The 13,507-nt window shown below is 32.6% G+C and overlaps 2 protein-coding genes across 3 annotated transcripts in view; one reads left to right on the forward strand and one right to left on the reverse strand.

Moving 5' to 3' along the window:
• The window catches only part of LOC106469955 (eye-specific diacylglycerol kinase-like), a 209,219-nt gene that overhangs the window by 186,974 nt on the left and 8,738 nt on the right, over window positions 1-13,507 (forward strand). Inside the window, exons 10-21 of the mRNA XM_022399379.1 lie at window positions 2,052-2,236; window positions 2,347-2,521; window positions 2,837-2,907; window positions 3,569-3,714; window positions 5,378-5,496; window positions 6,089-6,162; window positions 6,744-6,849; window positions 7,351-7,521; window positions 8,441-8,463; window positions 8,687-8,781; window positions 9,727-9,806; window positions 10,618-10,690. Coding sequence (XP_022255087.1) covers window positions 2,052-2,236; window positions 2,347-2,521; window positions 2,837-2,907; window positions 3,569-3,714; window positions 5,378-5,496; window positions 6,089-6,162; window positions 6,744-6,849; window positions 7,351-7,521; window positions 8,441-8,463; window positions 8,687-8,781; window positions 9,727-9,806; window positions 10,618-10,690 — 1,318 coding nt within the window. The remainder of the gene's footprint in view (window positions 1-2,051; window positions 2,237-2,346; window positions 2,522-2,836; window positions 2,908-3,568; window positions 3,715-5,377; window positions 5,497-6,088; window positions 6,163-6,743; window positions 6,850-7,350; window positions 7,522-8,440; window positions 8,464-8,686; window positions 8,782-9,726; window positions 9,807-10,617; window positions 10,691-13,507) is intronic.
• The window catches only part of LOC106469966 (synaptotagmin-1-like), a 93,153-nt gene that overhangs the window by 17,653 nt on the left and 61,993 nt on the right, over window positions 1-13,507 (reverse strand). The window lies entirely within an intron of this gene.

The following is a 13,507-nucleotide window of genomic DNA, read 5'->3' on the forward strand; positions in this document are numbered from 1 at the left end:
TATTAAAATACATAAACCTGTCCTTTGCGGCCAAAAAGAATTCCTATACAATTTACACATCCTTCAGTAGGTCTGTGACATTTCCTGACTGGCTTAAGGACATGCCAATCAGTGATTGCCTTACCGGCCTACGTTGATTGTTTGTTTGTTTGTTATTGAATTTCGCGCAAAGCTACACGAGGGCTATCTGCGCTAGCCGTCCCTAATTTAGCAGTGTAAGACTAGAGGAAAGGCAGCTAGTCATCACCACCCACCGCCAACTCTTGGGCTACTCTTTTACCAACGAATAGTGGGATTGACCGTCACATTATAACTCCCCAACGGCTGAAAGGGCGAGCATGTGTGGTGTGACGGGGATTCGAACCCACGACCCTCAGATTGCGACCTACGTTGATCTAACTCATTTTATAAGCTGTACTATTTCCTATACATCATTTTCCAGACGGTTCTGCTATGATTAGTGTCTGGCGAAAAGCTTCAGCAGTTATTTCCTTTGCAACATCTCAACCAACAATTGGTCCAATTATCAACGTTATTTTCAAGTTTTGAACAACTCGACTTTGAAGATCTACATGTCTACATGTGCCGATGTTTCGATTTATCAACGTTATATTTTAAGCTCTGTGCAAGAACTCAATTTAAAATTATATTTCCTGATTCGCTTATCCTTTGCCCTGTAGTCTTGGCTGTAGTACATGACTTAACATAAATAACTTCATGAAAATGTTAGATTATATATTTTGAAAGATATCAGCATAGTATATACAAAATAACCTAATTGTGAACTGCATCTCTATGATATTATTTTATCATTTCATACTTACATAAAATATTACACGAAATATATTTGATTCAAAACACAAGTAAAACACTTTCATTAGTTACTTTAGATTTATCAAGGGCATAGTGCGACTCTACCGCCATCTCTCGAGTTTATTGCACAAATACGAATAAAACGTTATATTCTTTCATATATGCTAAAGCAACTTTGATTCCTGATGTCTTTTTTTGTTGTTGTTAAATCTTCTTTGCTCTATGTTTTGCGAATATTATTATATTTTTTGCGGAATAAAGATTTTAACATTGGATCACTTTCACTATCGGAATCTTTCAACACATGTTTTTTGAAAATCCATTCTTCTGATTTTTATATGAAACCAAAATCCAACAGGAAGGCAGTTATAGAAATATAACCAGAGGTGTTAGTGAATGGTAAGTCATAAACAACAACAAAAACGACACTGAGCTGCTGAATTAACTTTATAAATAGTACTGACTTCTAAATTAACAAAACAAAAACTATAGTTTAGAATAATTTGCGTGACGATGTATATCTATAAACCAGATCAAATCAGAGTGTGGCGAGTTTTTCAACCTTTTTTTATTTTATCAAATCAGCTCTAAATAAGAATTTGTTTTTCATATGTTACTTCGTATAAAACCAGAACGTTTTCGAAGCATTATCAGCAACTTTTGAACAGTTTTTTATTTTATTTTTTTGGCTAATTATTGTTTTCCTCTGTAATTAGATTTTTTGGAGGTTGACGTGACATTGCTTATTTTAATACTGCTCCAAATATTGAGTTTGATGCATTCAATAAAGTAAAATAAATTATTTTGGCCTGCGAGAGAACTAGAATACCGTCTCTGCGATTACACATTTGAGGATTTAATTATGTAAAAAGACAAAATAAAATAAAGATTAAGGTTCCAGAAAACATGCACTATTAGCAGAAGCTTCGTGTTTGAATAACTATGCACAAGGATGATTTATGGAACGAGACAGCCGGGTGTGTGTGTTAAAATATAGGAGCTGTCATAAAGATGTGCTAACGTAATCGCAATGTATTAACACACTTATGGAATATAAAAACAAATGAAGAAAACCTCATTCATTTAATAAACTAAAAGTTCAGCAAAACACTGTTAATCTTTTGTATTGAGATGCTTCAACAAAAAAACATGTATAGGAGACTAATTTCCCAGTTTAGGCATGTTTGACTTGAAAATTCTCGTACTACTATTAATTCTAATTATATTTTATATTCTAGAATGAAAAAGAACAGCCAAGAACGTTTGCAATTAAGCCCATTCCTTCAACATCATCTAAACCATTAATTGTGTTCATAAATCCTAAAAGTGGAGGTAATCAAGGGGCCAAATTAATGCAAAAATTCCAGTGGTTGCTTAACCCTCGACAAGTGTTTAATTTAACTCAGGGAGGTCCTAGTGCTGGGTAAGCATTTCTTTAAGGTATTTTTTATTCTAAATCTTTGTAGAAATGCAATTCTTTGCTATTTCTGCCCTTATGGAAAAAAACTTTTAATCGTATTTTGCTTATTACAGACTAGAATTGTACAAAAAGGTTCCAAACCTGCGAATTTTAGCTTGTGGAGGAGACGGAACAGTGGGCTGGGTGCTATCGCTTCTTGATGAAATAGACATAACTCCTTCTCCTCCTGTAGCAGTACTACCTTTAGGTACAGGAAACGACCTAGCTCGTGCACTTGGCTGGGGAGGGGTGAGTGAATTCCTGTTACTAGAAATATCTTATGTTTAACTTGTCTGTTACTCATGTTGTTGTTTTGGGAGTAAGTACTACACACATAGACGTGAAAGTTTTAAAAATAAACCATTGTATGTCGATATAGATTAAACGTCAATCAATAAATCATTAATAATAATACACATAGTGACTGGGAAGTCCCTCCCCTTGTAGTTGGGGAAGCGACAGAGCCAATATGTTAATATTTGCTTTAATCCTTCAAATTGAAAATATAAATAAAAGTTTAATATTTATTTAACTTCCACGTCTGATGAACTACTGTTATTTTAGGGTTACACCGATGAACCAATTTTTAAAATACTCTCTAACATTCAAGCCGGAGACACTATTCAGCTAGACAGGTGAGGTTCATGAAATCGTGCATGTGACACATATGTCTTTTAGCAGTAAGTATTATTTCGTGTTTAACTTATAGAGTAGCATCTCATTTTTAAAATAATTATTCTTGTCGCTTTTTTTATATATTTTTTACTTCCTCTTTGACGATGATGTTTTCTGTAATTGAAGTTCATATGTGATTATTCCCTTTTGAGGGAATTTTATTGTGTTAATTGTTTTAAGTATTTTCTTCATAATAACGATTTATTTTAGAAACTTGTGTATTTTAGATATTTACCTAGCGCACGTTAAAAGGCTTTAACCAAATTATATATCCACATATTCTGCAGAAACTCTAACGGGAAAAATCTAAATCATCTTGTAAAACTTAACTTTCTATTTAGTTGGCCCCTCAGTGGCACAGCGGTATGTCTGCGGACTTACAACGCAAAAAAAAAACGTGTTTCGATACCCGTGGTGGGCAGAGCACAGACAGCCTATTATGTAGCTTTTTGCTTAACTTAAAACAAACAAAACTATTTAGTTGTTCTGACTATGTATGAATAAGTTGACATAAATCACTAATTATAAGCACAACACGTATTTATCAATGTAGACCTAACTGTATTTAACACAGGGACATGGTTACTATTCAACTTTTTTTTATGCTTTCACGTTGCGCAGATGGAATCTTCATGTTGAGAAAAATCCTGATATTGACACATCAAGCTGTGAAGAAGGTAAAACGAACTTGCCTCTCAACGTTGTGAACAACTACTTTTCTCTTGGTGTTGATGCTCATATAGCTTTGGAATTCCACGAAGCGAGAGGTAAACACATTTAAGTTATCATACATATTTTTAATAGGCATAATTTCAGATTATCGCTTTGATTGACTATAATATATATATATATGTGTGTGTGTGTTTGTGTAAAGAAATACTGATTAAAAGTTACTTAACATAACATAAGGTTTGCGACAACAAGGACCTGTTGGTCCATCTAGGCTTTCCAATTCTCTAAACTAAGCTGTAACTATTAAGAAAAACTCAAAACCAGACTTTATCATCCATATAGTTATCAAGCTTTCTCTTAAACCTACATAAATTTACTGCCTTCACAACATCTGAAGGCAACTCGTTTCAAAGGCTAACCACCCTGTTAGAAAAATAATACTATCTTAGCTGCCAAAATTTACGTTTGTATCCTCTAGTCCTACCATTTTCACCATTAAGTATTAAAATAGATGACGGATCAACACTGTCAATTAACACCTCAGTCTGATCCCCTCTAACTTTCTTTTTTCAAGAGAAAACAATTTCAGGTATCTTAACCTCTCCTAGTATGACAACCATTCCATACCAGGCACCATTCTAGTAGCCCTCCTCTGAACCCTTTCCAACAATTCAATGTCCTTTCTAAGGTAAGGTGTCCAAGACTGGACACATTTAATTGCATTTAGTTTATCCTGGCTTTTACCACTGTCTAGTCTTAGCTTAAAACCTTCTTTACAGCTTAGTTAATAGCCCTTGAAAACAAGCCAGCCTCTACCATATTCAAAAGTAAACCATTCATTCCAAAAAAAAGCTCCTTTTTCCCCTTAAATTGATCTCAAAAGTCCAACCAGCCAATCTGCTCATCCTTACATATTAACTTAAGCTTAACATCTAGCGTCCCCCGGTAAGTCTACTGATCTACAACTTTAAAATCAGGGATTCGATTCCCCTCGATGAATACAGCATATAGCCCGATGTGGCTTTGCTATAAGAAAAAACACACACACACACAACATCCAGCCCTAGTGACCTACTTATAATTTCATCCTCACAATTAATTCTAGGCAACAATTAAGTTATGGCCATTTTTAAATGCCTTTATCAACCCATTGTATTTATAAATTAGCTCATCTGAATTACTTTTCCAAAGTTCGATGGGAAATTCTAAAGTGTGTGTGTGTCTGTGTTTCTACTGGTTTAAATGAAGTTTAAATGTTATCAATAAATGAGATGGTTCTGAAAGTTCACGCTTTAATTTAAGATTCATTTTATGTTAATTTTGTCATTTGTGCTTTTAATACAATTTGTAAAGTTAACCTTTAGCATTGTGCAACAGTTTTCTTGTTAGAAACAAAACGTCCATCAAAATAATTTATGATAAATATAGTAGACACATTTTAAGAACGTACCTTGTTTGTGTAGACTGGTTGTAATGTTTTTTACGTACTTGAGGTCCCTTAGAGACGTTGTAATGTGACGGTCAATCCCACTATTCGTTGCTAAAAGAGTAGCCAAAGATTTGGCGGTGGGTGGTGATGACTAGTTGCCTTCCCACTAGTCTTTTACTGCTAAATTAGGGACGGCTAGCTCAGATAGCCTTGGTATAGTTTTGCGCGAAATTTATAAACCAAACCAATCCTTGAGGTTTTGTTTAAAGCTAAGAGTTATCAAACAGCTTGTGCGTTTTCGAGTTCTTATGGTAACACTTATATTACAGAAGCTCGGCCTGATCGATTCAACAGCAGGCTAAAAAACAAAATGTTTTATGGGCAAGCAGGTGGAAAAGATTTGTTACAAAGAAAATGGAAAGATCTGTGCAACTTTGTCACTCTTGAAGTAAGTTTCTTGCTTTTTAACCTGGAATTTTCTAACGTTACTAATCAACATATGCCAAATATTTGTTATGCAATAGAAACATGAAAAAAAGTCTGTGCAACTATGTCAATCTTGAAGTAGGTTTTTTGCATTTAACCTGGACTTTTCTAGCTTTACTTATTAACCTACCGAATATTTTTTGTGCAATAGAAAACATTATATTTTATAAGCACAGAGTATTGAGTTGTCAAATTAAAAAATAACAATCCAGTATATTGAAAAATAAGAGTAACACGGATGTCAGAACTTTTGTCTTTTTTTAACGTTCCAGTATGTTCAAATTCTTTGAATCATTAAATTACTTTTGGATTTTAAGGAATAAATGACTAATTCAATCCTGTTTCTGTGTTCATATCGTTTAACGTATGTAAGCCTAATATTTTTCATTCTAGTTTACTAATTCTAATTTACGTCAGTAAGATATAATTTTATACACTATGGAGAAACATACTTTTTATTGAAACTGTGTCATGCCAACAAAACTAGATCGGGAGCAACAAGTTTAGACGGTATTTAACAGAACACATGTTTTGTATTTTGCTCTATGTTCAAGTGCGATGGACAGGATTTGACACCGAGATTGAAGGAGCTTCGCATCCACGCTGTCTTATTTTTAAACATTCCCAGGTTAGTACAGAACATGATTCTGATCTATCTCAAACCATTTAGATATTCAAAGTATACCATAGTCGCTGTTCCATGATGTGTTTTCTCTGAAAAGTTGAAATACTGCTTAATGAAACATCCGGAGCACTGGCACTTTGTCATAACGTTGCCAACTAAGTGAGTGATGTTTAAAAAACTAAATTTGAAGTGTATGCGCTGTTAAAAATCATGAATTATGAATATAAGTGATTAACGTTGACATAGCTTATAAACGATCGCAAGCTTATATGATACCGTATGTCATTATTGTAACGACTTATACATTGAAGGGAAGTAATCAAGGTTGAGTGCTTAATAATAAAATCTAGTGTAAATATTCGTATGTGATACTTAATTTAAAATTATTATATTCTCTTTTCTTTTCACCTTCGAATGTTTTAACGCTTTTTTTTCAAGTCAACTTGAACGAAACTTATGAAGAGAAAGTCCAGTTACTGATAGAAACGTTGTCAATATTTTAATCGATATTTTGCCGTTTCGCCACTTATTTAAACAAACGTAGCCCTACGCTAGAAATAAACTTCTATCTATGTCTTGAACAGTTATGGTGGAGGAACAAGGCCTTGGATAAATCCTGGGACAGGGTTCGAGCTTCAAAGAACAGATGACGGGCTACTTGAAGTTGTAGGCCTTACTACATATCAACTAGTAAGTGTTGAAAAATAATATATATATAATTCTATGAACCTGTTTAATCAGATTGTTATATATCTTTAACGCTTCTTGATCATTTGTCACAATCACATATAATGTAACTTGAGATTTGATAACCCTGTTATTTTCAGATTTTCTTTTCTACTTTTTTCACCAACTGTAACAACTCAAAGCAAACTTTGCTCAATAAGAACTTAGCAACTTAACAAACTAATATGAAAAGAAATCAGTAAAACTTTGAAAAGATGATGAAAAACAAGTAGTTTTTTTAAACTAAACAAAACTTGAATCTTCATTTTATTTGTTTAAAGATTAGTAATATAAGGAAATAAAATATTTTAAAAAATAACGTTTTATAGCAAAGGTTTTTGTGTTTGCTCATAGATAGTAGGCTATCTGCACAGCACGCGCTGCGAATATCGAACCCAAGTATTTAGCGTTGTATATAGTAAAGGAATTATACACTTGCATTTAAAAAAAAAATCCTGTTTTTAGCCGTTGCTTCAAGCAGGCGGTCATGGGACTTGCCTCGCTCAGTGCCGGCAAGCCCGAATCATCACAACCCGTACAATTCCTATGCAAGTGGACGGAGAACCATGTAAATTACTACCATCCATAATTGAACTGCGCCTTCGAAATAAAGCCAGCATGGTTGCCAAGGCAAAGGTATATTACTCCAGAAATGTTCAGTTATCGTTGTATTTAAAGTCGTAGGTATTGAGATATGTATAAGTTAGGAATTCTGTAAAAACATCAAAACAATGTTTCTTATTGTTGTTAAATTTGAAGAAAATGTATACCTCAGAATATTAATTTTTTTAAACTTTCAAATGAGATATCATATGTTGATACCTAAAATATTTTCACATTTATATCTCATGCTATACTCAACTTAAGAAAATCCAAAAGCAATCTATCTATGCATTTATATGTCTCTCTCTCTCTTTCTCCTTGTTTTTCTAGCTTACCAAATTATAGCTCATAGGTAATAGGCTATATACTAAGTGGGGATTTGTAATTTCCAAGGCGGCGATATCCCTTGAATTTTAGTAGCACTGAGAAACAAATTACTATGGATCAACTTGGGGTACTAGGACCTTTAAGAAGATATACTGTATAAGAAAATATACAGGTCAAATGGCTAGACTATAAATTTCTGTGTGATCAGACTCTTAAAATGGGCTAAGTGCCACTAGATGTATTATGAAATCTTGCACGGAGTAGTTATGTGCTTTTAATATGGCAGCCTTACGACAAAGCCTTCTATAATGAAAACTGCACTTCAGGGCTATTGAAAAGATTCACGACCGTCAAGTGGAGCATAACGGAACGTAGCGTCATAGCCTGTAACGACTTGGCGATACTCCAAAATCGTTTCAATATCACGTATTCAATCTCTGTTGCCTGTTGTTAGCTCAATGGATATAGTGTTATATTTAACAATAAAAATACAAATTTTTGTTAAATTCTTAAAAGCGATATAAATAATAAGTTTTACAAGAAATTACAATATCTATTTTTAATAAATAAAATATCTTAAACAACTTTTAAATTCTTATACTAATTTTTGTATTTATATTTACAGAGACATGGTGATACTCAAAGCATGTAAGTAATTTGTATCTATTATGCTACGTTGTATCCTTAAGTAAATATGTAAAAAAAAAGATAAAAGAAATAGACAGCATTAAAACATGAGTGCTCTGAAACCAGAATCATTTGTCCTTATTAGGTATTCATTTCAACGATAAATATTATTCATTGTTAAACAGTCTGTATGTATATTCTCTTGAGAAGTTTTAACTATATAATGTGCTTTTTTTTTTGACAGGCCTATGTTGGAGAAATTAACAGTTGAAGTTCGGAGACTTAATATGATAGAGTATGAGAAATACCACTACGATAAAGAAAAACTGAGAGAAGTCTGTAAGTTCATGACATACATATCTCCAGAGCATAAGTCTACTTGAACAAGTTATAATGTTCGGGTGAATTAGCAGAAAAAAAAAACATCTCACTGATACCGAATGTGTTTCCATTGTAATGTTTTCTGCATGACAACCTTTGGCTTATTTTTTTTTCCATCATCTTCATGTGCGTCACAGACTAAACACTTAAATCTCATCTAACTTCAAATAAGACAAAGCATTATATATCTCTTTTCATCAAGACAAGCCTTTTAGCCACAACTTCTGCAGGGTTTTTTTCTACACAATTTTTAGATTTTAATTAAGTTTTTTAGGTTATATTTTTTAATATTTATTCATTATTTGTTTTTATTTTATTTTCTAAACAAAAACAAAATTAGTTATTGTAAAGATTGTACTTTCTGTGGTCAGTGTTTAACAATTTCGTTCATTATTTTTAACGCAGTAGGAAAACTTTATTCGACAATGATGGTAACTAATTTAACAGTAAATCATCCTAACTCTGTATCTATCAGATCTGCATCCGTCTTTTGTGGTGTTTGATTATCAAAAGTCAAAATGCTGCAGTCTGTGACGTAGACGTTCGAAATACTCGAATTTCACAACTTAGTACAGGAAGCAATTATTTGAATATATAGTAATTGTACTGTTTAAAAACATTTTTCAAAAACTCTCTTCTTTAATACTTAGCAGTTAGCATGAACCAGCATCACTGATGTTCAATAATGTCCTCTAAAACTTCCACTATTTAACAATTAACGATGAACTCGAATCTTCTCTCTCTAATGTCTTTTAAAAACATTGTTACGGCATAGAAACAGATTTTATCTTTAGCCACACAAATGTTTAAACATACTTATGATTGAAAAACATAAGAATCTTGTGATTATTTTTGTTTTAGTTATGATGCTGAAATATTTAATACATAACTATCTTAACTTAGCTATACCTCTGGGAACACTATGTGTGGAGCTGGGTACTGATCTGGAACAAATACGAGTTAGAATAAATGAGCTTCTGGAGGTAAAAGTTTATTTTACTTTGTAGGAACTTTCTGAGTTATTTTTAATTCACCATATAGCAGCCTAAATTAATTTAAGTGTGTTAATAATATTGTAACATTGGGCCTAATATATTATTCGACATTATACAGCTGATCAATCGTTTAATGAATGTATTACAGATTTCTTTTCGCCAAAGGTAAAATACAAATATAATATGTGACTTAGAGACCGACTCCCAGTTGCACAGCGGTATGTCTGCGGACTTACAACGCTAGAAACTGGGTTTCGATACCCATGGTGGGCAGAGAACAGATAGCCCATTGTGTAGATTTGTGCATAACTACAAACAAACAGACTTAGATACTAAATGCATTCTTTAATTCGCTGCACCCTTTTCTGTAGACTGCAGTTTAACCTATTCAGGGTTCATCAGCACAGCTTGGGTCAGCAAACTAAAGAAATACAGTAAAGTCTCTTATATAGCCATTATAGTGAATTAATATCTTTTGGCATTAATTTAAGGATTTTTATCCCTTAAACAGTAAAATTCACATAGTCATACAAACAAGTTTAATTCGAATGATTGCACCTTTGTCATAACACTAAGTCTTAAAGAAAAACGTATTGGTTACTAAAAAGACTTATTTCATTTTTGGCTTAGTCTTTTTTTTTATTTCAAAGTCATTACATTTAACTTACCATCATTTAATAAAGCTAAAGTTAATAAACAAAGCTGAATCCCCTGTAAATGCCGCTCAGATATGTAAGATTGAAATGTTATATTTAATAACCTTTTATGACACAGCATTTTCTTAAAATATGATTTAAAGAAAACAAGAGAGGCCATATCAGAAGATGACTTTGGTTCTCAAAATCTTTCTCCAGAATGGTGTTTTGTTGACTGTGAGTATAAACTTTCTAATAATGAATCTCATTGTTATAACACAAAGAATCGTATTTTCAGAATTTAAATAATACATCGTTATAACGTAAACAGAAGTAATAGGACAAAGAACTATATTGTTATAATGCAATATATTATATTTTTATAATAGAGAGAATTATATCATTATTACGGAATTATCTCTGAAATAAGAGATATAGAGAAATATTTTCATTTGAAAATAACAAAAATAATGCAAGAATACAAAATAAATAAAACTTTAAACGAGTCTCGTTTGCAGTAACTTCAACCTCTGACACTGATCTTGTTTTATAATTTGAAACTAGAGAAAAGAGCTCGAATATGGTATTTAACTGTGGAGATGGAGTTATAAGTAGATCACTAGGACTAAATGCTATGCTTATGTTAGTATGTTAGGATGAGCAGATTGGCTGGTTAGACGTGTAGGATCAATTCAATGGAAGAAGGCTTTTGGAATGTGTGGTTTACATTTAAATATGATTGGAGCTTGCTTGTTTGCTAGAGCTATTAACTCAGATATAAGGGAAGTTTTAAACTAGAACTATACAGTGGCGAGGGCCAGGATAAATTAAAAGCAAAAAGAATAAGAGGAAGAGAAATGTTTAGCATAGGAAATGAGTATATAAGTAATTATAAGCGTAGGCTTAATTGCTACTATTCTAATGCTAGAAGCATATGAAATAAAATAGATGACTTTAAAGCACTGGTAGGAATGGAGGATTTTGATATAATGGTAATAACTGAAACATGGTTAAATGTAGATGATTTTGATACAGAAATTTCTTTGAAATACAGGGTTATAAATTATTTAATAGGAATAGAGTACCAAAGAGAGAGAGCGGAGTGGATTTATATATAAAATTTTAAGTTGGGGATATCAAAAATAATAGCAAAGAGATTTAATCAAATTGGATTTCTATTAACGAATATAAAGGGACAAGTATTTTAGTGGGTTTTGTTAGAGACCACCAAATGATACTGATGAAATTAGTTAGAAACGTTGCAATGAGGTTAAGATTTCAGCTGTTAATGAAGTCATAATTATGGATGACTTTAATTTCGGGCATACAGATTGGGAAATGCTAATGTCAGTCCGTGAGAGAGAAAAGTTTTTGGAAACTGTTCAAGATGTTTGCTTCACGAACTGGTCAAGGAACTTACTAGAAACAATGCTATTTTAGATTTATTGTTAACTTCAAATATAGAAATGATCGAGAGGGTGGAAATTGGGGAACATTTGGGTACAAGTGATCATGGCTCTATTCGGTTCGATGTTTTGCTGCATATGAAGATCAGAAATAATGACATTTTTGTTACAAATTTCAAAACAGCAAATTTTGAGAGATGCAACAAGAATTATCTGTTATGAATTAGGCAGATGAGTTATTTGGAGACACTGATCAGATGTGGAAATTTTTTAAAGATAAATTTTTAAATGTTTAAGGTAAACATATTCCTTATAGCAAGAAAAGGGTAGCTGCAAGTAAAAACCAAGTTCGCTCACAAAGAGTATAAGAGATAAAATTAAAGAAAAGCATCATAAATGTAAGAAATTTAAATTGACTGGTATGACAGTAAATCTATAAGATTATGGAAGATCAATAAAGTTGGTGAAACAAGAAATTAGGACATCAAAAGGGGTGTATGAACAAAGGTTGGCTGAAAATGTTAAAATTAACAATAAAGATTTATTTAAATACATTAAGGGCAAAAAAAGTGTTAGGATGGGGATAGGAGTCTTCAGGGGTGATAAAGGAAGGCTTGTAACTGATGACTATGATATGACTGGGTTATTAAATTTTGCTTTTTCTTCAGTTTTTTTACTAACGAAGATTTAAGCAGTATTCCACATCTTGGCCAGTTGATAAATGGAAACGAGATCAAACAAGATGACTGCATTAATTCTCATCTGGTTAAGAAAACATTGGGAAGTTTAAAAAATGATAAGGCTCCTGGGCCAGGTAATATTTCCCCAAGGGTTTTGAAGGAGGTTAAAGATTCACTTTTTGAATAGTGTGCAGGTACCAGAGGATTGGAAGTTAGCCAATGTCACTCCTCTTTTCAAGGGAGGTGATAAAAATTGTCCCAGTAATTATAGGCCTATTAGTCTTACATCAGTTGTGGGAAGTTTTGGAAAATTGAATAATGGTTTGCTAAGCCATTTAACAAAGTTTAAAATTTTATTGGATAGTCAACATTGTTTCACTAAGGAAAGATCTTGTCTTATGAATCTTTTGACATTTTTGAGAAGGTTACTGCTTATGCAGATGAAGGTAAGGATGCAGATTTGGTGTATTTGGATTTTTAGAAAGTATTTGACAAGGTGAAATATAAAAGGCTGGTAAAAAAATTATCTCTCTGGGTGTGGGGTAAGTTAGCAAATTAGATAGAAGAGTGGCTGGATGGAAGAAAGTCGAGGATTGTTACGAATGGAATTCAGTCAAACTGGATTAATGTTATAAGTGGGATACTTCAGGGCTCAGTTTTAGGAACTCTGCTCTTTTTGATTTACATCAATGGCATAGATGAAGGAATGGTCAATAAATTATTTAAATTTGCAGATCATATTAAGGTGTTGTTAGCTGTGAAGAGGATGCTGCTGATTAACATCATTTAGTGAGTTGGGCAAATATATGGCAAATGGATTTTAGTTGTAATAAATGTAAGATAATGCATGTGGGTTATCATAATTTGAATTATAAGTATAATTTGGATGGTAATAACCTTAACAGTGTCATGAAAGAAGGAGATTTTTGGTTTAATAGTTGATTAGTCTCTTAAGCTTTCCAAGCAGT

The sequence above is a fragment of the Limulus polyphemus genome, unplaced genomic scaffold, assembly GCF_000517525.1.
Source record: "Limulus polyphemus unplaced genomic scaffold, Limulus_polyphemus-2.1.2 Scaffold100, whole genome shotgun sequence".
Lineage (NCBI taxonomy): Eukaryota > Metazoa > Arthropoda > Merostomata > Xiphosura > Limulidae > Limulus > Limulus polyphemus.